The sequence below is a fragment of the Heloderma suspectum genome, chromosome 15 (assembly GCF_057233095.1).
Source record: "Heloderma suspectum isolate Gila_16-S chromosome 15, 16-S_ref, whole genome shotgun sequence".
Classification (NCBI taxonomy): Eukaryota; Metazoa; Chordata; class Lepidosauria; order Squamata; family Helodermatidae; genus Heloderma; species Heloderma suspectum.
Genome location: NC_139472.1, coordinates 11,666,792 through 11,694,383, shown reverse-complemented (window position 1 = coordinate 11,694,383; position 27,592 = coordinate 11,666,792). Strand labels below are relative to the sequence as shown.

The following is a 27,592-nucleotide window of genomic DNA, read 5'->3' as shown; positions in this document are numbered from 1 at the left end:
GCAAAACACTCCAGTGATTTTTCAGCGAGTCACTGTTTTCTTCAGAAACCAGCGTTACTTTAACAGGCAGTCCAACTGGAACCATATTAGTTCCATTTGGTTAGAAAAGGGGCCGTTTTTATACCATGGTGTGTGAGAGGCATAACTAGGGTTTTTACCTTTGGATATGTGATTTGTTGTGTATACATAGTGATTGCTTAAGATGTTGTAACCCAAAACACAAACTGTGCATGCATATCCCATGAATGCAGAATCACGCTCTGTTCCCCTGTCCCTGTAGAATTATGGATCAGTAGGACTGCCAGCTGTGTCATAGTGTGAATAGTGTCATATCTAGTGTAGAGCTAGTATAACACAGCAGAAAAAAGACTGACCAGTCCCCGATTCAAAACTCACCTCTGCATAAATTCACCAGGTGGCCTTAGGCAAGCCACTGGGGGTGTTCGGACAATCACGTTGATTAAAAAAGCCATCACGGCTTCTCCCTCTGCACGTGCTGTTCACGCACCCATCATTTGCTTAATTCCCCGTGATGCACCATGGGTTGGTGGGTTGTCTGAACCCGACGTGTGGTGGCGGTAGCTTCATACCAACCCTACTGCAAATGACGGTCGCGCAATGGATTCTTTTATGTCCGAACCCATTGGGTTTAACAGTGCAATCCTATACATGTCTACTTGGAATAGGTCCCATTGTCTTCACTCTGATTTGATTTCATGATGACGTGATGTCATCATGCTTCCAAGGGAGTGTGGTTGGTGGGAACAAAAGACAGGGTCTTCTTGGTGGCGACACCCCAAAAATGGAAGGTTAAATTTCCCCCTTCTTTGCTGTTTTTGTTGAACAGTGCATGAAAAAGGTAAGCAAGCTGGCTGGATGGCTTTGCAATACAGAATGAGAGCTAGTTTTATGCAGTACATAAAGTTCTGGACTTAAAGCAGAGAGACCAAGGCTGAGATCCTTGCTCATCCATGAAGCCTACTGGGTGACCTTGTGCCCATCACTGTCTCTCAGTCAGCCTAGCTACAAGGCTGTTGTGAAGATTTTTTTTAAAAAAAAACCCACATAGTCCATCCTGGATATTTTGGAGAAAAGGGATGTTATACTAGTATAGGATGGATGAGACGGATGGATGGAGATAATATTAAAGAACACAGTCCATCTTGTTTTTAGCTAATCTATGCATGCTATTGTTTTCCTTTCTAATCCTTCCCTTCAAAAATCTACTTATGCACATTATTTTGAACTCTTTCCTTGTTCTGTATTTATTTTTTTAGCCCTCTAGAGGCTCTGTTTTTTGTTTTTTTTAAAAGTCAGATTCCTGTAACTTTTATTTCTTCTAATGCTGGCAAACTATCAGACTTCAGTTATTCTTAGTGCTAAATTATTTATCTTCTTTCCTCTCCTAGCTGTGATTTCTGAAACTTTTATTTGTCCTCTGGGAGATAACCAAAGCGTGTTCCTCACCCCCTTACCCTCATCCCCTTTTTAGAAATCAGGCAGGGGTGTGTGTGTGTGTGTAAGGAAAAGCAGAATAAATTATTCCTAATAAGTAGCCTAGCAACATTTACAGTGAAATACTGTACATCTCTACTCAGAAATAAGCCCAGTTAAGGTTGCAGTCCTTTACACAATTACCTGGAAGTATGTTCAATTAAATATAATGGGGTTTACTTCTAAGTAGTTAACATTTTGTATTCTGGTTTGATTTAAAGAGCTGGTATTAACTTTAAAATCCCTTCACAGCCTAGGTCCAGGATCTTAAACCTGCTTTTATCTGTAAGATCTTGCATGAGATTTAAGATTAGCATCAAAAGACCATGCATGAGCCTTAAGACTGGCATCGGAGGCACCGGTCTCTGGCCCATCTTTATCAGGGTCAAGGCCTTCTTAGTGGTGGCACTGCAGTGGTGGAATCCTATCATAGAATCATAGATGAAAGGGGCCATTTAGGCCCTTGAGTCCAGCCCCCTACTCAGTGCAGGAATCCAGTATAAAACATCCCTGATAGATAGCTGTCCAGTCCCTGCTTGAATATCCATTCTACCACCTCCCTTGGCAGTTGGTTCCATTGTCTGACTGCTCTGACCCTTAGGAAGCTTTTCCTGATGTTCAACCGAAATCTGCCTTCCTGTAACTTAAGCCCATCATTTCATGTCCTATCATCTTGGACAATAGAGAACTGGTTGTGGCCCTCTTCTGTGCGACATCCCTTTAGGTTCTAAAAAAAGTGCTATCATATCCCCTCTCAGTCTTCTCTTCTCAAAGCTAAACATACCCAGTGTTTTCTGTCTTTCCTCTCGGGACTTATTTTCTAGCCCCCTGATCATCTTTGTTGCCCGGAACTCAGCCCAATTTATCTGAATCCTTCTTAAAGTGTGGTGTCCAGAACTGATCACAGTATCTGTGGTGAGATCTGACCAGCACAGAGCAGAGTGGAACTATTACTTCCCATGATTTTGAAACTATACTTCTATTGATACAGCCTCATCACACTGCTGACTCATATTCAGCTTGTGATCAACTACAACTCTGAGATCCTTTTCACACATAGTATTGCCAAGCCAGGTATCCCCCATCTTATACCTGTGCATTTAATTTCTCTTTCCTAAATGAAGAACTTTGCACTTGTCTCTGTTAAATTTCACTCTGTTATTTTCTGCCCAGTTTTCTAGCCTGTCAAGATCATTTTGCATTTTGTTTCTGTCTTCTAAGGTATTAGCTATCCCACCCGATGTTGTGTCATCTGCAAATGTGATAAGCGTTCCCCCACCTCTTCTTCCAAATCATTAATTAAAATGTTGATGAATACAGGGCCCAGGATCAAGCCCTGCAGCACCCCACTTGATAACCTCCCTCTAGTTTGACAAAGAACCATTGACAAGCACTCTTTGAGGATGGTTCTCCAGCCAGCTGTGGATCAACCTAGTAGTAATACCATTCAACCCATACTTAACCAGCTTGCTATTCGTAATATCATGGGGTACTTTGCCAAATGCCTTGCTGAAGTCAAGGTATATTATGTCCACAGCATTTCCATGATCTACTTGGGAAGTTATCCAATTGAAAAATGAAATAAGATTTGCCTGGCAGGACTTGTTCTTGATAAATCCATGCTGGCTTCCACTGATCACAGCATTAGTGTCAAGGTGCCTACAAATCGAGTGCTTTATAATCGGCTCTAAAATCTTCCCAGGTATTGATGTCAGACTGACTGGTTAATAATTCCCCACATCTTCCTTTTTGCCGTTTTTGAAGATAGGGATAATGTTTACCCTCCTCCAGTCCTCCAGTACTTCAGCCATTCTCCAAGATTTCTCAAATATAATAGATAGAGGTTCTGAGAGTCCATCTGCTAGCTCCTTCAACATCCTAGGATACAACTCATCTGGACCTGGAGACTCGAACTCATTTAAGTTGGTTAGATATTCCCTGTACATCTCTCCGTCAACCTCAAACTGCACTTCTATCCTATCAGCCTATTTGTCTAAGCCAAAATAGGAGTTGAGCAGTTCTGCCTTTTCTTTGACACCTGTCAGCATTTTGCCATCTTCACTGAGCAGCTGGCCTGCCCTTACTTTGTCCTCCTTTTACTTTGAACATATCTAAAGAAGCCTCTTTTTAAAAAAACTCTTACCATCTCTTGCCAGCCTCAGGTTATTCTGAGCTTTAGCCTTCCTGACACCATCTCTGCAATTCCAGGCTATCATTTCCTTAGTGACCTGTCCTTCCTTTCACCTCCTATATGTGTCCTTATTGGTTTTCAGATCATCACTGAGCTTTTTGTGTAGCCACACTGGCTTTTTCTGTTGTCTTCCCTTCTATTCCTCATTGGAATTGCTTCTGATTGTGCCCTTAGTATCCCCTTTTTTAGGCATTCCCATACCTCTTGAATTCCCTGTTAGGTTTTCCTACCATGAAATCCTACTTATCATTGCTCAGAGTTAATTAAAATTAGCTTTCCTCAAGTCTAGGAACATTCGACTACACTCAGCATTAGTTTTCCTTAAAATCAAGAACTCGAGCATTACATGGTTACTTCCCCCAAATTCCTGCTACTTTCACCTCATGAACTACCTCTTTGCTATTAGTCAGAATCAAGCCAAGGATAGCTGATCCCCTCATTTCTTCTCCCACCCTCTGGCGGAGAAAGTTGTTAGCAAGGCAAGTCAGGAATTTCCTGGAGAGACCATACTTGGGAGAGTTTGTCTCCCAACAGATATCAGGGTAATTGAAGTCCCACATTGCTGCTACTGTCACATGCTTCCTTGACATACCTGCAGTTTGCTGTTGGAAAGCATCCGCCACATCTTCACCTTGGTTGAATGAACATAGTAGACTCCAACCACAGTACTGTTTTTATTCCTTCCTCCGTTTATTTTAACCCAGATACTTTCAAGAGTATATGTTCATTCTCTTGAATATATGCGCAAGTGTGTTTATTTCCAACATGGTGCAATTCCTCCCCCTTTCTATGGCTTCTGTTCTTTTTGAACAAGTTATATCCCTCAATTGCTATGTTCCACTCATGGGAGTCATCCCATAAGTCTCAGTTTTACCTATTAAGTCATATTTATCTTCTTGAATCAAGAGTTCAAGCTCATCCTGTTTATTCGCCATAGTATGAAGTATGAAGATATCAAAAGCCATGAGCTTTATGCTCCATTGACCTCCTTGCATTTTTGTTAAGAGGTTTAACAGGTCCCTCTTCTAGTTCCTGGTACAATCCCTTATCCTACCTAGGGATGTCAGAGAATTTCTCCATGAATCTCCGGGTGGCCGAATGCCAGCGCATTCAGCCCCCCGAAATTGGTGGAGAAACGGTCTGCCCCCCCCCCCCCCGGAATGGGACTTACCTTTATTGAATGTTCCTGGCGCTGGCGGCTCCTGGTGGCGGTTCGGCGGCGGTTCAGTGGCCGGTCTTCCGACCGGCTGCCGCCGCCGCCATTTCCAAGTAAAACAACAACAACAACAACAAACATGATAGGCTACGTAAAGATTTACGTAGCCTATCACGGCTAGATTTTCAAAAACCTCTGTGATAGGCTACATAAATGTTTACGTAGCCTATCACGGCTGACTTTGGGGGGGGAGGCGCGTATGCAAATGGCGGCGCCCATGGGCACCGCCATTTGCGTATGTGCTTTTTTTTTTTTTCCAAAGTCAGCCGTGATAGGCTACGTAAACATTTACGTAGCCTATCACGGCTGACTGCAGGGACGCAAATTTGCATCCCGGCAGGAGACGAGATTCGCGGCCAGAGGGACAGGGCGCCTCCCCCCCGGCCAGAATTTCGGCCGGAGGGACGGGGTGCCTCCCCCCCTGCCAGAATTTCGGCGGGGAGGGATGGGGCGCCTCCCACCCCGCCCAGAATTTCAGGGGGAGGGATGGAGCGCCTCCCCCCCCACCGCGAAGCAAGCTGCGGGATCAGGTAAGGGACTTCGTCCATCCCTAATCTACCCTCCTACCCTCTGGGCTTTCGTCTCCATCCCCCACAAGATTCAGTTTAAAGCCGTCCTGATCAAACTCTCCATTCTTTGGGAGAACACATTCTTCCCAGTCTTTGTGACTCTCCTTGCACAGCTGCTTTCCCCACAGAATCAGGGCTTCCACTAGCCCATATGGTGGGCCAGCAAGCGCCCGATTGGACTGGGAAACACAGTGGGCAGTGAAGACTCCTTGTGCACCCTAGGTGGTGATGGCAGCAGAGCAGGAGGGAGGCGGGGGGGCACTCACAGCAGGCCGCACAGCCGGCCTCCAGGGGCTGCATGCAAGCCGCATTTTGCCCTCCCTCACCTTACAAGTTGTTGTAAGGATTACAATTTGGTTATGCTTGTGAAACACTTATGGGTGCTTGAAAATGCTGTAAAATTTAAAGATGAGTTATTACTGATGTTAAGAGTAATAATAGTAGCTTCATTAAATAAAACTGGTTTGATAACTAAAATAAACAAAATACTAATAAAATAAATCATGCAAATTTGCTGGATTTCCATAATGTGCCCCACAGAGTAGCAAAGCCCTGGCTATTGCCAAGACAACTGGTGCCGTATTATCCCACTTTCTCCATTGTCCCCTGCAGATCTGAAGTGGCAGCTGGAGGATGGAAGTCCAGGGCAAGTCAACATCCTCTGGAAGTCACTGCAACACCACCAGGTATGTTTCTCAGGCTTTCTGCCTCATCAGTGTCTTGCGTAGACATTCGAATTTGTACCTAATTTTAGGAGTGAAGTCATGGAGGTCACAATGGTGTGAGGGTGAATAGCTTGTTTTCATCAGCAGCTTGTAGACTTTTGGCCAAATTATCCTGAGGGCTACATTTCAAAGCAACTTTGTTTCAGTATCTTACTGGGTGATTCATTTGTCATTTCATGTTAATTTTAAGCTTCTCTGTTGAGAATTGTGATTCCCCTCATTCTTGGATTTCTGTTCATTTCATATTATCCCTAACAAATTTTTATCTTTCTTGGATCTCATTGTAAGGAAGTTATGAGAGCTTTTAAATTTCCTAGTCCTCATGACACCAAGAAGTAAATAGAGGGAAGGAACTATGGGAGCGCCTTCCTATGGGAAGGAGCTCAAAGCCATAGCAAGGTGGACTGCTGTTTGGAAATTCCTAGGGCATGTTCTCAAACATTCATAATGGAGGTTGGGTTCACATGGTCAAACAGGAACAGCATTGGGTACTTCTGAAAAGGACCTTGGGGAGGGCGTGTCTTCTGTTCAAATCACACACTCTCTTGTACTCAAGAAAGCGCCTTTGACATTCATCCTGCCACAAAGAAGATTATTTTTCATTACAGTAAAGTTCAGCTCTAGCTTTGCTTCCTAAGAGTCCTTCTCAGTATTATGATTAATTTATATCCCATCCTTCCTCCAAGGAACTCACAACAGCCCTGTGAGGTAGTGTAGATTGAGCGACTGTGACTGGCTCACGGCCACCCTGGAATTGTCATTGCTGAGCAGAATTTCTATCCAGGTCCATCTGCTCCAAGCCTGGTGCTCTGTCCACTACCCTACGCTGGCTCTTGTTTTGAGTGCAAAAGAGTTTGAATTCTCAACAAACTGTTGCATGTGGGGAGAAGAGGTCTGTACCTTAAAAAGAAGATTATGTGGATTTACAGGTCTTCTGCATACAAAGCACATATACTAGCACTGAACTTCCAAGGTCCAGTCCCTGGCATTTCCAGTTAAAAGTATCAGGTAGGAAGTGACAGGAATGTTCTTTCTCTCGTCCTAAAATGGGAAGAGACCTATCTCTTCCCAGGTGATCAGAAAAGATCCATCTTTGCCCGAGACCCTGGGGAGCAGACAATATTGGGCTAGATGGGCCTGATTTATTTATTTATTTACTCTCTCTCTCTCTCTCTCTCTCTCTCTCTCTCTCTCTCTGTATCTATATATATATATATATATATATATATATATATATACACACACACACACACACACACACACCCCGCTCCACATCAAAAGATTTCAGAGCAGTAAACAACAAAGATAAAAGAATAAAACACCTATGTTAAAGCAATAAAACATTTTAAAAGAAACAAATTGTGATTTGAATAAACCATGACCGGTCATGCGAGGAAGGCCTCTCGAAATAGCAGTGTCTTCAGGTGGCGCCAAACGCAACACCCTGACCTCCGAAGGCAGGGAGTGCCACAGGAAGGGGCCACCACATGGAAGGCTGTTTTCCTATTAGGCAGATTCCTACAGTGAGCAGAGAGGCACCGCCACTCAGTGGCAGAGGCACCTGCTTGCATGCAGAAGGTCCGAGGTTCAATGCTTGGCATCTCCAGTTAAACCAACTCAGGCAGCAGGTGATGGCAAAGACCTCTCTGCCTGAGAGATGCTGCCAGCCTGAATAGACAATTCTGGGCTAGATGAGCAAATGGTCTGGCATAAGACAGCTTCCTATGTTCAGGAGTGGGGTATCAGTGCCTGTGCAGCTTCTTGCCACTTCCCATGAGGAGCAGAAGCAGAATAAATTATGCAGAATGGCTGAATTTGTACCAGGCACACTGCTTGCCTTACATAGGGTATTCGAGTTACTTGGGCAGAGAACCTTTCTTTTGTTTTCTTTTGGGTGGAGGACACTCCATCCTACTTACAATGATGTCGTGCCCTGACTGGAGGAGTCCTCCTCCTCCAAGGAGCTAGAGGCCCCAGAAGCCCAGGGTACCCCAGACCACAGACTGCCCCCAGACCCACAGTCTGAGCCCTCGGGGGAAGCGGCTGCAGGGCCATCCTCCTCAGGAGAAAGGGACACACCCCCAATCCCCAGGAGCGTCGTTGTCTCAAGTGGCAGGCTTGCGGGGCTCCTGGGCAAAGGAGCGCTCATCTCCAGAAAAGGCCTCCTCAGGAGAAAGGGACTCCTCAGGAGTAGGCTCTGGAAAGGGAGCTCTGATGGCTACAGCTGAGCTCTGGGTGGGGCCCGGCTGGCTTTGGGCTTAAAAGCCTTCACTGGGAACCCAGCCAGTGTTGGAACAACTTGGTCCTTCCAGCCTCTGCCGTTTGCCTTGCCTCCTGAATTGTGCCTTGTGACTGTTGCTCTGTTTCCTGACCTTTGGACTGCTGAATGACCGTGCTTCTGGACTGCCTAACCCGACTGATATACTGTGTTTGACCTTGTGCTTGTTATCGTGGCTACTCCTGCTGCTGCCTGATCCTTGTTGCCTGCCTGCCTGCCTGCCTGCCTGCCTGTGTGTGTTCTGACCTCTGCCTGGATTTTGACCACTCCTGCCTTAGCTTATACCTCCTTGGACTGAAACCTGTGCGTTTGATGGTTGGCTTGCCAACTTGACTGCTCTGTTGCCTGTCTCCCTGTCCTTGCTTGCAAATAGCCAAGACTCGATCTAGAGCAGGACAGATGACCCCTAATGAAGGACAGGTTACCTCCAATGTATTTTTCTTTCTGCTTATTAACTTGAAGCTATAATATCTTCCTCCACCCCCTTTTGGCTCTAAATTAGTGGCCTCTGGAGGTTTCTATGCCTCTAAAACTTTCATTTGTGGTTGGGAGGGGGAGAAGTCTGATGCCGTTTCTCTGCACAGCCTCTGACCCGTTATGTCAAGGCTATTAGCAATGGCAAATTTCATAAACTTTTACAAAATGTTTTTTTCTTTAAACACAGCCATATTTCCTGTTATAATATATTTACCATTATTACCCTCTCCAAAAAGAAGTTCATTAGAAGAGGAAAAAGCGATAATCACATAGGAAACTGAATCTGTAAATCTCTTTAATGCCTTCTAGTAACTGTTGCAGGAGCTCTTGCCAGTTAACATCTCAATCCTAATGCATTTAACATGAACACTGTTAAATTCCAGTGCGCAGAAGAAGCTGGTGGTCAGGGGAGGCTGGTGGATGTGGTTTCGGTGGGGCAGAGATTCCATTCTGGGTTTTTGTTACAGCCAACGAGTAGTCTAAAGAAGCTATCCAAAGTACTGGACCCATTTTGGGGGTGGGATTCAGCACCTTGGGTAGCTCTTTCAGACTTCTGGCTGGTTGTAATTAAAACCCAGAATGGAATCTCTGTCACACCAAAATCAGACCCACTATCCTCCCCTGCTCATGTTATAGTCTGCCTGAGACACCATTTCAGAATGCAGATGCTGGAATCCTGTAGTGTATCCAGAGTGGGATGGTAGGACTTCACCTGGACAGGGTGCAAAATAGGCATCAAAGCTCATGCAGTTATTAAAATAATGTTAACTTAGACAACGTAGTCTTTTCAGCATGAAATAATTAAGCATATTTTGAAGACAGTAGATGGAAAACCAGACAGCAGCTTCCTCGGAGGCTTAATAAGGCAGAGTGGAATTCGCCCTATGCCTGTGACCTAACAGCGTAAAGGGCATTCGGCCACTGAATACCGTGGGGGAGAAAATTGCGGCTGACGTTGGCCAGAAGTGTCTAGCTGGATTTTTGCATAGCAGTGTTGAGTAGGAGCAGTCCCTCTGAGAAGCTGGAATTTCAGAATAGTTCATAGCCATTCTTGGCCCCCACCCCAGGGTAGCCAGAAAAGTCCTGTTAGCAGTCGTGCACCCAACCAGTAAGGCTACTACTGAACCAAACTGTGGGAGGTTAGAAAAGGCTGGGGAAGTCGAGGATGATGCTAGGAGTGGGGACAGACCACAGACAGCTAGACTAGATTCTGCCCAGGCGCATTCAGCTCTTTGGAGCCAGTTCTTTGAGCATGTTATCTGCAACATACGCTGCTCGCTTTTGTCCCTCGTGCTCGATCTTGGCAAGTGTTTTAAAAGTCACATTGTCCTGCTTTTGCGAGCACCGGTTCCTATAGACTCTGAGCCCAGACTCCGTATGGAGAGCTGCAACATGACGTTCTTTCTCTCCCTGTTTTTTAAATGTCAGCCTGTTTTGGGAACAGATGGGAGGGGAAGCGAGGGAGAGGAAGGCTCGTGTACACAAAATCCTAACTGCAACCTTCTCAAAGTGTGGGGTGAAACAGCTGACAAATAATAATAATAAAAAAAAACAAGTGAGCCATGGTGAGGGTGGGAAGTGAGGTGTTCTATTAATAACTTTCTATCCCAACCCTTCTTCCTGGAGCAGACTTGGCTATGCAAGAGAAGGGGAAGTGGGTGGGAACAGCAGCTACTGGTTGGAATGGCTATTAGCCATGAAAGCGAAATAGAACCTCCATGTTCAGATGTAGTATAGCATCACATTTAACCAGCTACTGGAGACAAAGGACAGGAGCCAGCTGCTGCCTACCCAGCTTTTAGGATTCCTGGAAGCATACAGCTGGCTGCTGCTGGGAGCAGAACACCGGGCCAAGTGGAGCCCTTTGTCTGATCCAGCAAAACAGTTGTCATATTCTCATAAAACAGGGGTGAGGAAAATGTGCCTCTCCAGATAATGTTGGACTCCAGCTCCCATCATCCCTGATCATTAGCCATGCTGGCTTGTGCTGATGGGACTTGTAGTCCAACAACATCAGGAGGACCGCAGGTTCCCTACCCCTGTCATAATGGATTAGACAAATGCATGAAAGGTAGGGGTATCAGCGATGATTTGCCATGATAGCTGAATAGAGCTTCTGTCTATAGAGACAGGCTATCTCTGAAATCCAGCTCCTGTGGGACAAACAGCGCGGGATGGATGTTGCTTTTGCTCCCTGTTTGTGAGCTTTCTAGAAGCCCCTGGGCTGGCCACTGCTACATAGAGGATGCTGGAATAGATGGACCCTTGGGGCAGTATCCAACACCACAGCTGCACTCCTGCTTGATCTGTTGCGCAAGTAGAACCCGCTGTTCGTGCAACAGAAAGCAAATGGCTTAAAAAACAATCCCAGAAATGCCTGTTTCGAAACTGGGACAGATCAGCGGAGCTTCCTTCTGCAAGCCCTGCTGACCTGTCCCATTCCAGAAATGATTTGTTTCTAGTTGCTTTTTGAGCCACTAGCTCCCTGTTATGCTAGTGGAGGGTCAAGCTAGCATATGGGCAGACTTGGATACATCCTTGATCTGATCCAGCAAAGCTCTTCTTGTGTTCTTAATAGGATCAAGTGGATTATCCGGTATATTTCATTTTTATTTATTTTATTTAGGACATTTAATATTCCGCTCTTCAGTCTAAAAGGACTCCCAGAGCTGGTTATTTCCATGCTTCCGTGTTTGAACTCTTACAGATTCAGAGTTCCCTATCCTGGAAGCCTCAGTTGTCACTGAAGAACAAAACATAAAAAGCACATTTCTAGGGTTTTTGTGTGGTCTGTGCCTGGTGAAAGGATGACCTGGACCTCCATCAGCCAGGGGATAGAGGTTCAGTTCTCTCACAACTTCTTTTCCCTCCCTGAGGTTTGCAGAAGCAAAATAAACTATGTAAATGGTATGCAAATAGAAACATGCTGCTTTGCATAATTTTTCAGGTCACAGAATTCAGTTCTTTTTGTTTCTTGGCACAAAATGTAGATCCTCCCCACCGCCCCGCCGCCCTTTGTGAATGTCTGTCTGGGTGCCAATTCATGATTTCTTAAGCTCTTCCATGGAATGATTATGTATTGATATTTCACTTATGCCTGGCTCTTCTCCCAAAGAGCTCAGAGTAGCTTACATATGGCTCCCTCCACGATTGCTATGGGTGAGTTTCATCTTTTGGATTTGGTTTGGGTGGTGGACAGTAGTGTATGATATTTATGACAGCCCAGACATGAGACCAGACCAAGGGGTTTATTACTGTAAACCAGTGGCAATAAATATTTTCACAGGCTGCATTTTGCCTACATGTTTTATATGTAAAGCATATAAGTCTAGACTGTAGGGAAGAAAACACCTGGCCATCTCTATACTTCTGGGTTCTGAGGAATTTCTTCCACCCAACTTTGGGTGCTCAAACTTGCTTCTCAAATGTTCCTCATTACAATAGGCATCCTCTATTTGGCAGGAACCCATGCTCTCTTCAGGTGCTTTGAGACTGTTGAGGATTGAATGACATCAGCAAGCAGTATTTCCTGCAGACCCACTAAGAGATGGAGTGGGAAAAGCCACTCCAGAAATAAACTGAACTTGCCCGGACACAGTTCTCAATACCCTCCTATAACTGTGGCCCAATCAACACTACCATTTTCCCCATATTATAATGCCTGGTTCATGCACAGGGGACACAACACCCCGTCCCCCACAACCTGTTGTTGTCCTGTTGCTCCCTCAATATTCCATTTTTTCTCAAACCACTTTCATGACATTTTATTCAGTGGTTGCGGTTTCCATGCACTACGAAGATGTGTGTTCCAGTCTAGCAGTATTTTAACTCTTACTAGTGTGAGTGGCTTTAAAGCTGTAGAACCTGCTTTGCAACCCTTTCCCCCCTCCCATGGTAGGATCTACACTTTTTCTCCTCCCCCTTTTGTTCCCTGCTCTTTCCTCGCACTTTTCGAGGAAAAATTTTCATGACATTTGCAGCCAGGAAATCCATGTGTGTGTTTTTTGCAGCTTTTTCTTTTTTTTACTACACACCTATACAGTGGTGCACTGTGAATAATCATACACTTTATTTTTAAAGCTCCATTCTTGCACAGCAGCAAAGGTGTGCATGTAGCTGATTTTTTGTATAGCTGTTTCTCACTGTGTAGCAACAGAGCTACGCAGCAGTGAATAACCACACTTTATTTTTAAGCCTCCATTCATGTGCAGCAGCAAAAGCGCACATGCAGTTAATAGACTCAAAACAAAAAGTGAACCCCCCCACAATCCCAGCACTATACTGTGGCCTGTGCTCACACTATAAACACAAATGGTGAAATGCATGTGATCATTCAAACTCATCCTATTTCTCCCAAAATTATAATACTATGCATTTGGGTGTGGCACTTGATCACATTAGAAACACAATTGATACTGTGCTGTATTTATTACTGTGCTGTATTTTATTCATTCATTCATTCATTTAATTTCTATACCACCCCATAGCGAAAGCTCTCTGGGCAGTTCACAAATTTAACAAAAATTAAAACCGAAAAGCACACAGTAAAACAATATAAAATATAAAAACATTAAAACCACAATATAGCAATACAACCAGAATAAAACCAGAATAAAACCTAGCAGCAATGCAGAGATTTAACTTACAGATTTAAAACGGCAAAGCTAAAAGTCAAAAGTATTTAGAGCAGCAATTGTGTTTTGGAAAAATACCAGCACAGCAGTGCCTCGCAAACGCAATGGGCTCCAGCGTACATGCTCTCTGCAATTCCACAGCAGAAGCGTTGGTGATCAAGCCTGTTTGAAACCATGTTAGTGCATGGTCGATGCTTCCTATGGTAAAGGAAACGTAGGGTGCTTCTTGCCCACGAGAGGGATTTTGGAAGGATAACACCTAAGGAACCGCAGAGGCTTCAGCTTGTGTCCTTTGTCTGGTAGCATTTTTGAGGCTATTTATTATGGGCATCGGGAAAGAGACCGCCAAAAGAGAGGAAATATTGGAGGTAGGCTGGCTGGTTGTAAAAGAGGACATGGCCATTGCACCTTTAATAGCTGTGTTGAAGAGAGAATTTCTGCGGGTGCAGCTCATCACACAAGCCTCACCTGCTGAAATTCCCCTTGCTGCACAACCGTCAAAGGAGCAGGAGCCCTGTCCCTGTTTGCATCTGGCCACCTTAATCGCATGAGGTCTGTTTATGGAAGCAGTTAAGGGGGAAATATTGGATCGAGCAAATGGATGTGTGGAAGCAATCTCTTGATAAAATCAGAAGTGAGCTCATAGCTTCTTTAACACGAGATTTGTGTGCGGGGGGAGGAATGCAGTCCTGGTCCAACTGTTCTGCATTTTCCAATTCATACCACAGAAGAAAGGAAGGAAGAAAAAAAAGAAAATATCTGATCGTTGGCTTGCTAGTTGCAGCAACAGTATACGTAGCAGGTCCACTCACTCAACACAAGAGATGGAGAGACATGGAGTCCAAACACACACAAGCATTTCTATGGGAGATTTTGCTGTTGTTGTTCTTGTTAAGCCCGTCAGCTTCAGTTCCTAAAAGGTGAACATTTAGAGCAATTCGACAACCAGGAACATTTACTGAAGCACTAATTGCACTGCTGTTAAGAATCAAACAGAAAGGAAAAAAAAAACCACCTCCCAATAACCTTCTGCAAGCTTCTGCAACTAGACTCTAAACAACTCAGTCCAGTTCCATTAAAACCCACCGGAGTTTTCCCATTGATGTCAGTGGGCATAGATTGCAGCAGGGTGGCCACATCACCCAAAAAGAAGAAATGCGTCACCAAAAAAGAGGACAAAAGAGAACAGATTTGCATACAATTTGCATTTGCTTATACTTGTAGATGCAAATTTAGAAATAATTACTATAATTGAAATAGAGATACAATACATCTCACCATCGTATGAGAAGATTGTAGCCAGGTGACCTGTGTACCTCCCTGCTCAGTCTCTGTTCAGGTGAAAACAATGGATGGGCATCTTCAAGCCGCATGCACTCTCCCTTCTTAGGGTTCTTTATTTTTAAACTGGACTTGGACTGGACAGTCTTTCAGATAGCGCAGGGGTTGTCTCCTTGTGGCCCTCCAGAGATTGTATCAACCCCAGCCAGCATGGTCTGGCAAATGTAGTCCAACAACATCTGGAGGGCCACAGGTTACTAAAACAGAGGATGCCGTCAAATACAGGACCGTTCTTGATAAAGTAGGATGCATGATCATCCTAGATTGCAGCCATAGAACACATTATCTGTAATTATCTCTATTTACCTGGGGAAATCCTGACTTTCTGTCCCTGTTTTGGCTTTGGGGGAGACTTGTGGAACACCTTTTTAAAAATAATAGCATGAACATAGGAAGAGCCCAACGGTCCATCTCTTCCAGCATCCTATTTCCCACAGTGGCCAACCAAATGCTTCCAAGAAGCCTACAAGCAGTGTCTGAAGGCAACAGCTGACCCCCTTTGTTTGTCCCCCAACCACTTGTGTTCAGTGGCATGTCGCTCCCGAACTTGGAGGTTCCGTTTAGCCATGATGGTTGTTGATAGGCCTCTCCGTCTCCACGAATTTGTCTGATCCCCTTTTATTTATTTTTATATATTTATCTGAAGTATTTTTATCCTGCTCTTCAGCCAGAAAGTCCCCCAGACTGGCTAACGTGGAATCAGTAAAACAAGGTAGCCCCTGACAGTAGTCTTTACCATCTAGAAAGACACAACGCATAAGGAAAAAGGGATGGGAGGAGAAGAAGAAAAGTAAGTTGTCTTTCAGCAAGGCTGGTGGCATAGCCCTGCTTCCCTTCTCGTTTCCCTCTACAGCCTGCTGCAATGGCTTCCCAAGGAAAATATCTAGATATATGCACATTTCCAGGGCATCGAGTGTGCATTCAAACCATTTTATTGCTAGCCTTATGCAGTTGTTTCTTTCTTCGCACTATTAGGATTGTGTGGAGAGGAATGGGGGACAAGAGCATGCGCCCCAACGCCTCCATCCTCCTCCACAAGTTGGAGGGCAACTATCTGTGGTAGGGAGGCTGATCTACTCGTGTAAGGTCCTGGCGTGATTCCGAACCCCGGGTTTGTTTATTTGTTTAGTCGACTGGCAGAAGTGGGGAAAAACTGGTTGTGGAGGAAGGATCCTTCCTTCTTTGCATTTGGCATGGAAACCAAGCAGACGGGCGGAAGGAGGACAGAGACATCTCCCCACCCCACCCCTCCACCAGTTGACGTGGAATTTCTGGCCACCTATGGCTACCAGGCAAGTTGTTAAATACAAGGCTGTATTATGGGGCAAATTATATTTTTCTAATATACCTCAGAGAACAGACAACATCTTTGGGTGGTATCCAGCAAGGCACAACCGCTAATGTAAATTACGTGATGCCAGTGTAAACTGCTCTCGCACAATGCTGGTGTAGCATTAGCTGGCACACCAAGTTCAACTCGGTAATTCACATTAGCAGTTGCACCTCGTTGGATATTGCCCTTTGTGTTTACAGCAGAACAGCCGGATTGGTAACTGTGTTGTAGATGAATACAGGGTAGAGTAGGCCACAAAGAGCTTTCAGCAATGGGCAAAGGCGAGGGGTGGGCGTAAGAGAGGTCATCCTTGGTGTGGAAATTAGGGTTTGATAATTACACAAGAGGTTCCGTGTTTTCATCTTTCACCTCACAAAGACATCTCAACAGCTGATCCTACACATGCTTACTTGAAAGTATGTATCTCTGGGTTCATTGGGCCTTACTTCCAAGTCAGTGTATGTAGACAACAGTAAGACAAAGCAACACTGAGCAAATCTACTTCCATCTACTTCCATTTGCTTCCTTTTGTTCTATGCATTTGGTCAGGATTTCCAAGGTGCCCAATTTGGATTCTAGGGGGCACGATGGAAGTACATTTCTGACTGTTGCCACAGTTGCTGAGGTGTCTTCTTTTGCAACTTAACTCTAATCTAAATAAGAAAAATCTCATTGCATATTTTCGCCCTGAGTTCGGGGGCTCCCAGCCCAGGTGTCCTGGCGCTGGTCCAGCTCCAGTAATAACATATTCCTCACTTTAATCCCCATGTAATATTGATTGCGTGCAGTATTTTTTACTGCCAGGCCGAGAACCTCCCGTAATGTCACATTTCACACCAGAGGAGGCCTCATTTGAGCTGCCTTTCACCCTGTACTTTAAGCCATTTGTAAAATGCTTTGACAGCCCTCAGCAGAACAGCCATTGATATTGCGGAGTTATAATTTCCCTCCATGGTTGCTGGCAGCATTTTCTGACTTTATTTGACAAAGCACCTGGCAGTTTTCATCCTAGCGTGACTTCGACAGAATGGCCTATAGGCTGCTGGAGGTCACATGAGCAATGCTGTCATACAAGTACCATCACATTAATGTGGCAGTATATTAACATTATGTAATATCTTAACATGAGAGAGCACTGTTGAGAGTTAGTGGAGCTTAGAGGAAAAGCTCATCTCATAGCAAATCAGTCCCTGGATCACTGCCACATGAAATTACAGGTGGGAGTTTGCACAACTGTCAGCACTTTCATGGTTGGGTCTCTGGATCCAGGAGGGTGCCAACTGCCACTCAAACAGGGCCAGAAGCAAACAGCATGGTCTGAGGCAGGTAGAGGTCAAGTTCCCAAAATGCCAACAAAAGAAGGGCCAGGAAGCGGATGACGTAATCCAAAGTAGGCCGAAGGCTGCGTCATGGGTACACAGCAGGACCTTTGCCTGGCCGTCATCCTCTCCAGTGAGACAAGTTACTCAGACTGAAAAGATTGAAGATCATGTGCTGAGACTGGGTTTTAATAAGGCCTGGTGGCGCTGCATTAATTCCCGGGGTTAGGTGAGCGTAACTCAGTGGTAAAGGACCTGCTGTGTATGCGGTAGCTGCTAAGTTCAGTCCCCCTCTGCCTGAGACCCTGGGGAGCTGCTTGTCACTGCAGCAGTCAGCCAGTCCAGCATCTCCAGGATAGCGCACCGGACATGCAGCCCTGCCTCTCATTCTCTTGCTCCTTTGCTGCCATCATTCCTAGTTAACCTAAGCCAATAAAAACTGGCTTCCTCCAGCTCTCAAGATGTTTCCATGGAAAGATTTTCATAATTTATGCATTCAATAACCAGAGTTTTCTGGGCAGTGTATAGATAAACTTCAGTTCCTTCAGCGTGGTGGCCCCCTTTCTGTGGAACTCCCTGCCTCTGGAGGTCAGGCAGATGCCAACACTGTGTTGTTTCCTGAAAACTTATTTATTCCAGGAAGCCATCCTTGACTGACCAGCCACGGGTTTTACTGGTACTTTGTTTTTAAAAACAACAAATTTAATGTGGTGTTTTATTTATTTTATCTTTGTATTGTTTTATCTTTTATTGTTCACCACTCTGGAATCCATTTAGATGCGGAGCAGTATATAAATGCTGTAAGTAAGTAAGTAAAGAAAGAAATAAACTAAAACATAAATATATAACAATAAACAATGTAGGAGACAGCCAGCTATGCTTGCAGTCTGCCCTGGCCAAACAATCACCCTGTCTTCTCTTTCCCTCCCTCAGTGATTAAGGGAGCTTCCAGACAGAGGGCTTGAAGCGCTACCAGTGAGAAAGCATTGTGCAGCTATTCTGTCTTAACAGATATTTTTACAATAAGAGAAAAGACAAAAGAAGTGGTGGGAAAGCATGGGAAGGTTGCAGGCTGAAGACGCCATCGGGACCGCCTGTAAAATTCCATGGATGAGGCACAACCCAAACTGTCTGGGTGACATGGGGAAACAACTGGCCCTTGAAGATATAAATAAGGAGCCCAGTAGTCCAATTAAGTAAAGTCTATTAAAATAATAAGGAAAAAAAGGATAGTGAAGGGAAAGTGAGTATGCATATGACAAGAAGGAGAAAACAAAACCTCAATGCCGAAGTACTGGTCTGCTTTCAATCTGTGCTGTACAATCTAGGAGAGCTGTACAATCTAGGACCCTTTAGATCAGGACCCCTGTACCAATCAATGAATTGCCTCTTGTTAATCAAAGATGGAAAAAAGAGGAGCTACTTAAAATTGACATTATGTCTTGTTTTATGCTGTTTGGTCAGGGGGATCTTGATCGACAGCAACAACCCCACTGAACAATGGGAACAACTTCATATATGCAGGATCGGCTCAAAGAAAAGTGCAATCAGAGCTGGAATTTAGGAATGATGATTGGCAAGGAAGGGGCTGCAGGATGGGACGTGACTGGAAGGATTGCCCCATATGGAGGCTGCTATTTCAGCCACTCCCTGGAAAGTTAAAATGTCAGCCTTGGCAAGCGCCATCTTCTTGACATCACTGCCCATCAGACTAGACAGACAAATAGTCTGACCTATATGGCATTGGTGAGATTGCAGACTAGTTTGGTCCCCTAAGGAACACAGTTCATTGGGCTTGTGGCAGAACTGTGGCCCTGGTGGCATTGGAGATCAAAACAGCAGGGCCCTGACCCTGGAAGCCACAGCTGTAGACACACAAATCTTGGCACTTTACGGCGACTGGATGCTCTCCCTTGGGGGTAAAGTATGCTTACGCATTGTAAACCAAATGTCAGAGAGAAGGGTTCTAGCCTAGTCTTTTCCTGCTAGATTTTTTACAGGTAGGATTGTTGTTCTATGCTGTCATGTAACACCCCCTAAGAGACACGCACACACGCACCTGTAGTCCAAAGTAGAACAATTTTACCACCACCTCTAGATCAGCCTTCCTCAGCCTTCAGTTTTTTAGTACTACAGTTCACATCACCTTGACATGAAGTGGCCATGCTGGCTGGGACTGGTGGGGAAGTGCAAAACATCTGACGGGGCCCAGGCTGGGGAAGGCTGGTCTAGACCAGAGGAACATTTTTCACACGGTCATGGTGAGGGTCCCTGGAGCTATCAGGGATGGGTGCTATAGGGCAACAGTGACCTGGTTCATTGTTGAATCGTGGGTTCTCATTATGTGCGAACCTGGAACTATGGTTTAACTATGGTTAACCGCGAATAGTCCATGAAGAGAACCTATGGTTTGTTGTTAGGTTGTGAACTGTGAGTAGCTTAAACCATGGGTTGTCTTTACGTGCGAATCCAGAACCATGGGTTATTCATGTGTTATTTTGCCAGGCTACAGAGGCGGCGAGCAAGAGTGGTAAAAAAACAACAACACAGCCATTCTACATGCTAGTACTACAGTGCCCCAAAGGCATTTGGGAGACAAGGAGGGAGTTGGTGAAGGGGGCAGGAACCAAACAGCACAGCAGTTGAAAAAACAACCTTGGTTTGCTTGATTGTTTGGCAGCCAAGTCATGGGTTAACTCTGGGCAAGGCAACCACCTTTGAGTTAATTAAACGATCTGTTGTTTTTACATGCGGACCAGGTCAACATCTGGAGGGTCAGAGATTCCCCACCCCTGCTGTACATGAACCAAGTCCAAGAAATGTGCAAATAGGAATGAGCAGCTGGGTTGGATTAAGGGTAAAGGGCTCTTCCAGAACCTCTTCTGCTGTTCACACAAGATGCGGGGGGGGGGGATAAAGAGGCCTTTGCTTATGTCCTGGCTCCTCTGGGAATGAATTTAGCCCTGGCTCAGTTCAAAAGATGCCCCCACAAAGGTTGCCAGGTCTCAGGATTTGGCCTGAAGTTTAAAGGTTTTAGACTTATCCTTGAGGTCTCCTGAAGAAGGTATGAAATCTCAGTTTGAAGGACTAGAAGCAAGGGATTGAGCTAGTTGCCAAACCCCATCCTCAGCCTTTTCTCCCCATTATAAAATGTAATCCCATAACCACCACTCTTTCTCCAGCACATTGGTCCAGTCTCAGATATCTTTCTGGGAGAAAATGACTGGACATCGTCATATATACGAATACTGAACTTGGGTGGTCAAAGGGCTATCAGTTTAGATGTGAAACAGGGCCACTCATCAGTAAAATAGTGTTTTCTGTGTACGTAGGGGAACTCCACCAGTCCAGTACCAGAAGCATATTCCGTTGTAAATTAAAATTGGGAGGGGAACCCCACTTAAAGCAGCAACAACCCTGAACATGCTTGGTGATCCCCCAAACCCATGCGATGTTGAAGGTGTCGGGGTGGGGGTGGAGGTGGAGGTAGAAAATGAGGAGAGAGAATTCGCCTGCTTTAGCTTAAAATATCCTGAAGGGGGGCATGGCTGGTTGGCTGGAATCCTGAACAGGAACACTTCTGTTACAGAGTGGGAACACATTGCTAGGTGGTCATCTGTCCTTTTTTACAGAGGGTAGTCCTCTATTTGAAGGGCTGCGAGAGGACCGTCCTCTTATTTGAAGGGCTGTCCCAGTTCTGGATCAAAGATGAAGAACTGTAAGAATTGTTGCCCATTAAAAGTTAGCAGCCGGACAGAAGACTAAATAGGCAGCCATACAGGGGACCTGGTCACAATCTTCCTCACTAAGGTTTCTCTTTAAATTCCAATAATTGTTTCTAAATGTGTACTTATTCATATAAATTACCCTAAGCAAATATTATGCAAATATGTCTCCTCTTTTGCAGTGATGCATTTCCCCTTTTTTGGTGATTCATAAGTGGCCACCCTAACTGCGACATTTTGCCCCAGGCAAAATGTGATCGACATATTTTACAAAGCACACTGGAAAGAGGGCAAGAGAAAAATTGGAGGAGAAAAATCACCAACTAAAGAAGAATCACCAAGTGTCACCGGGCTGCAGGCCCTGCTCCAACGTCTGAGCCTTCAGAGACGTGGTGACGCTAATGACCCCTGTTAGTTGCCAGCCAGGGAGGTAACCCTTCCTAGTTGAAAGGATTTTCCACATGCTGTGAAACTCCAGGTTTGCGAAGCTTTCTTACACATTCCAGTGCCAAAATATGCAGGTTAATGGGTCACAAAGGAACGGTAATGGGAACTGAGCTGTTTCTAGGGCAACAAAACATTTTCTCCCCCTTGCTTTTCATTCCTTATTCACTTTTATATTCTAATGATTCCTGTCGCTTTGAAATTCTCCAGCCATTTTGCAGCCAATAAATGGGGCAAATAAATTTCTTTCCTGAAGGCCTTTTGTTTGCAGGGCTCCGTAACTAAACCAAGAAGTCAGCACTCCAACGGTAGATTATGTTTATCCAGTACCTAGGCGATTGCTTTAAAGGCTATGCCCCTCAGTTTTTTTTTTATTATTACTGTTATTAATCACAATTATAGCATATGATTTCATTTTGTATGGCATTTCTTTCTTTCATACACAGTGTTCTTCCAAAATGTATCGGAAGAGAAACAATGAACACTCAAACAACTAGCAGAAAAGGGAGGGCAACTTTGGCCTAGTTCTAACCCATGGTATAGTACCTGTGTCTGGGCTTTTGTGATTGTTATCTTTTCAGTGCCAGGTCAAGACTTTTCTCTTTCTCCAGGCATTTGGCAGCATGTGATGAGTTTTAATTGATCCTGGATTTGTTTTATGGCTTGGCTGATTGCTCAAAGTTGTTTTTAGATACTATATATTATCTATATGTTATCTCTGTGTATACTGTCTATGTGTTTTTTATGTTTTTAAATTTTGCATATTGTATTTTTAATATTTTTTACCTTTGTAAACCACCCAGAGAGCTTAGCCTATGAAGCAGTATAGAAATGTAATAAATAATAGTAATAATAATACCACTTAATGCAGGTGGAGGTTCTCATGGCTGAATGCTATACTGTGCAAAAAAAAATTGCCTGCATGGAAAATTAACATGTCAAGGAGGAGAATTGTAGCCTGCCTTCCCCCCTGCCTTCCGGGGTGGGGCTGGGGGAACGATGACATTCAGTCATGTGACTCCTTTACCTGTGATCTAAAGTGGCTGAGGTATAGGTTTAGCACAGGTTGGGGAAGGCTGGCCTAGTCACTGATAGTAGATAAGAGGTGTTCATTTATTGGGTAATATGGCTGCCTTTGGAATATATACCATGAAACACAGGGCCAGCCCTACCATTAGATAGAGAAAGGCGGCTGACTCAGACAGCAGATTTTGGGTGTCATGAAAGGGCAGCAAATCGTTACATTATTTATTTTGTTCTTATTATATTTTTACTGTCAGGGATGTGGAGAGTTGCTTGTGGGATTTTCTGCCTCGTGTTCCAAAATAACATGGCTCGGTTAGGTGAGTGGGAGGTGTCATTTGCTGCCCCACTTCAGGCAACAAAATGTCTTGGGCTGACTGTGTTGAATCACATTTTCTGGGGAGTGGAGAGAAACCAGTTCTATCTCACAGAGCATGCACTAAGGGGAGCTGAATTGAAGCAGTACTGGGATATGGCTAGAAATTGGTTTAGGTTGTCAGGGCGCTAGTTTTGCTTTGGGGCTAGTCTCCCTACTGGGTGCTTGTTTCTGCACACTCAGAACAACCACTTAGCCTGTACATTTGAGAACAAACATACTGTTGCAAAAGCAGCATAAGTCTTGACCGCCCTGTCTTTGAGCAGCATCTTATTAATTAAAATATATTGCTTTTTAATAATCAGAGGGCATATGACAACTTGTGAGTGCAAATGTAGAAATTTGTTCCAGTCATTGGCCACAGAAAGACAGATGACATTTGCTATTTATGCATGTCACTATTAATTAATCCATAGTTTTAAAAGTGTGGTGTCATATATGTGCTTTGTCAAATAATTTCATTGCAGGGTCCTACTCAGTAGGTCACTTAGTATAATAGTTAATCCAGTTCTGTACATTAATGTCAAGTTTTCATTCATATCTTTCAGGAGAGTATGTAATTATGGTCCACGAAGTGACATCACCTCCATTCCTAGGCCAACATCTCCCACCCGCTTTCAAGCTCTTGAGGGTTATGCCAGAGTGAGTCAAAAGCACAGGTTTCAGAAAGGAAACTAAAAAAATGGCAAATAAAAGGCATGAAATGGTAAGATGAACCACAACTATCTTCCAACTGAATTTTAGGGAAATAAGTGCTGTGGGAACTGATTATTCATGTGTTACCCCAATAATTTCTACATGCGCTGTGAGAGTGCCATGAGAACTGATTATTTATGTGTCACCCCAATAATTACTACATGACTCTCATAAAACTGGGTTCTAGAGTGGCTACAGTGTGCAAAATTCAATGCAAAGTATCAACACGCAGCAACGTGCTTCATGATTGGTTCTATAGGCTGCTATTTTAGATGAATTGTAGGTATTTCATATTGCATCAATATAGTCCGAAGACCTGTATTTTTTACCAGACAGTTGCTTTAAAAAAAATCATAATGTAAGCTGTGAATTAAAAAAAAACAAACCCCTGTTTCAATAAACTGGAGAGTTTGTGCAACAGTTTGGTCAGATAACTGTCAGCCATAAAACCCAGCGAACCAGATGGTCACCTAATGGCCAAAAACGTACATTGCAAATTAAGTTCATGATCGTTGCGCTTGCCTCTCTAATAGCACATTGGTGACTAGATAGTTTTGCTCATAAAAAAAGAACTCCTGTTCATCCAGAACATTTTTAAAAAAACATTATCGCCCACTGCAAGATGGCAAGCGGAAAACTGCCAGCAATCTTGAAAAGTGTCTCCTGTCATCAGCGAAAGAGGATCTGAAGCTGGGTTAATTATTCAAAAATAAAGCCCAAGTTGAACAGGCCAGAAATGTATCTGAGCAGTGATGGTGGAGGAGGAGTGGTGAGTGGATCTGTTTGGAACATATTTGTGTCTGGCAGCAGCCGGTGTTGGAGACGCAACGTGCTCTGCCATGCTGGATGAGCAGTTCAAGACTCAATAGTGCGTCATGGCAAAGATAGCTAAGTGAGAGCCAAGCAACATCCTTGGAGAAAGCTCACAGTGGAGTACTTTGGGACTGTGTCACTTCAGGATGTTGGGGGGTGGGGGGAATCATGTGACTGAAAACTCACCCCTGTCCACAGTTCCCTGTCAGTGGAAGAGTTCTAGCCTAGTCTTCAACCTAATTCAATCATTTTCAGTGTGGAGTAGTTTCTTAACATAGGGAACATTCAAACTTAGGGCAAGGTATTTTTGATCAATCATAGAGGAAGAGGTGTTGTCTAATGAAGGAGTCCCCAAAAACAGCACCAATCAGTGCCAAGGTGCCCTCCCTCAGGGACCTCTAGTGATGCCCACAAAGCTCTCCACTGTTAGGAGGTCGCTCCCTGTTGCCTTCTGAAATCCTCAGGTAGCCAGAATCAACATGCAAACAATAGGGCTCTTTTCCAAGGCTATATTCCCATTCAACCTAATGACACTTACGGATGCTAACTGCTTGATCCTACAAGTAAAACTTAAGAGGTCTGCCTACTCAGGGGTTCTAACCTTAGGAATCAGTTGATCTCCATTTGAAAGGGAAAGCGGGAAACCGCTGTACTTAATGAGCTAGGAGGAGAGAGTCCACCCTTTTCCTGTGGGGCATCGGGGCGCTACTGTTGCCAACACACCAAGTGGGCTTAGCACCGCCTCTCAGCGCCCACCATCTCGCGCTTGAGGGTGCACCGGCGCCTAGCATCCAGAAACTGCTGTTGCTCCGCCCTCTCCCAGCCAGGGTCACATTCTCATTCTCAGGAATGTGTACCGGGAGGGGCTCTTCCCCGGCTGCTTCTTTGAAACGCGCGGGTTCCTCTCCTGCAGTTTCTATCTCTTCCTCAGAATCAGAACTGCTTTGGGGCTCTCTGGGCTCCGATCCGACCCTGACATCCACTCACTGCCCCCCTTCAAAAACATTGTTTAAAATAATTAGCCGATTTCTGACTAGCCAGCCCCCCATGGCAGCCATTATGTGACTAGCCTCATCCTCCATTGGAGCCATTTTGTGGTGGTGCCCACAGCAGTTTCTCAAATTTTCAAATGTGCCCAAGAGTCCAAAAAGGTTGGGGATCCCTGGTCTGGTGAGCGGCCGTAGTTCAGTGGTAGAGCACATGATTTGCAGAAGGTCCCAGGAGTCTTGCACTGCAGGAATGGGAGCGAATCCTGGCATAGAACCTGGAGAGCAGCAGTCATTTGGAGTAGACAGTACTGGACTGGATGAACCAGTGAGTTCACTTAGTACACGGCAGCCTCATTTCCAGTTGATTGATCAGTTGATTCATTACATTTATATCCCACCTTTCCTCCAAGGAACTCAAGGTGGCATCCATGCTCTCTCCCCACCACAGCCATTTTATCCTCACAACAACCATGTGAGGTAGGTTAGGCTGAATGTTGGTGACAGGCCCAAGGTCACCTAGTGAGCTTCATAAGAACATAAGAAGAGGTGTTTTGGATCAGACCAGAGGCCTATCTAGTCCAGCTCTGTGTTTCCACAGTGACCACCCAGAATCCTATGGGAAGCCCACTAGGGATGTACAGATTTTGTAAAATCTGTTCCCTCTGCGTTTCACAGATTGTCAGGTGCTTTTCATTCCATTGTCTGCTTATTGGTGGATATTTTCCAATTTCCTGAATGTACACAAATTCACATTTGTGCTAATTCGCACTTGAAAAATGCGCAAATCCCTTCCAAAATGCACATTGTCATGCTTTAGCCAATGGGGAAATGCGCATTTTTGGCCGGGTTTTTTTAAATTTTACTTATTTTTCCATGCCTAAATTTGCGTAAAATTCCAGAAAGTTTAAAAAACAAAACAAAACCGGTCTACAAGTCCACAGAATCCACACGACTCGGGAAAAGCCCATCCACTACAGAATTTGTGGGCCGGATTCATAGAACTCTGAACTCATTTGATTCTGTTGCGGATGTCTTCGACATCCCTAAAGCCCACATGAACACAACAGCGCCCATCCACTCATGTCCCCAAGCAAATGACCTTGAGACCTTGCTGCCTCTGGTACTGGAGATAATAGACAGGCACTGCTAGCCTTCATGGCTGAGTGAGGATTTGACCCTGGTCTCCCCAGTCCTATCTGAGCTTGTGCCTTGCATGCAAAAAGACCCCCAGTTCAACCCCACCTGTTTTCCAGTGGGAAAACACCAGGTAAACAGGTGACAGGAAAGACCAATTCCTGAGTCCATGGACAGCCACTGCTGATGAGAGTAGACAATGCTGAACTCAATGGACAAAGGTTCTGAGCTGGTATAAGTCAGCTTCCTAAATAGTATATTCCGATGTCACGCAGTGACTTTCAAGCCAATATTTTGGCATTCATTGAAAGTTTATGAGTGCTTCTTTAATGAGGACATCAACACAGTCAGGCAAGCTTCCCATAGAGGTAGCTTGTCCACAGTGGCTGATCTTTCTTCACGGTGTCCAGCCACCAAGGAGCGCTGGGTGTGTTTTAAGGAATGCTCTCAATTCATATAGGGTGACAGTGAGGCCCAATGAGCCCAGCCAGTGCCCCACATGAATGAACTATGCAACTTAGAACATGACTCTAAATCATCTGCAGCACCCAGAGGATTCTTCAGCAGATGTGCAAGGGCCTTCAGCAGATATCGATGTGGAAAGGTTCCGCTTAAAGAACGCAAGGTTCAACTTTAAGGTTCAACTTAAAGAAAAACTGCCTTCCTGATTTAGGAAAGGGTGGAACCATTTAAGACTTTGCATATTAAAGGCAGCATCTGGAAGGATGTATAGAAAATCACAGCAAGCCCATACAGATTCTAAAGCACTAACATGCTCTTAGAAGTCTAGGACCATTAGTGGGTGAAATGCACCA

At 44.7% G+C, this 27,592-nt stretch overlaps 1 protein-coding gene across 7 annotated transcripts in view; it reads left to right on the top strand.

The window, feature by feature from the left end:
- Window positions 1-27,592, top strand: part of MORN1 (MORN repeat containing 1) — a 316,149-nt gene that overhangs the window by 153,045 nt on the left and 135,512 nt on the right. For 3 of the 7 annotated variants that reach the window (XR_014786007.1, XR_014786005.1, XR_014786006.1), the window contains exons 13-14: window positions 6,083-6,156; window positions 23,694-23,851. Coding sequence is in view for 4 of the 7 variants with exons in the window: in XM_084821653.1 (XP_084677779.1) it covers window positions 6,083-6,156; window positions 23,694-23,791 (172 nt within the window). In the remaining 3 variants the exon portion in view is untranslated. Of the gene's footprint in view, window positions 1-6,082; window positions 6,157-23,693; window positions 24,573-27,592 lie in introns of those variants that run through there. The other 4 variants (XM_084821656.1, XM_084821657.1, XM_084821653.1 and 1 more) reach the window with 3 other exon arrangements.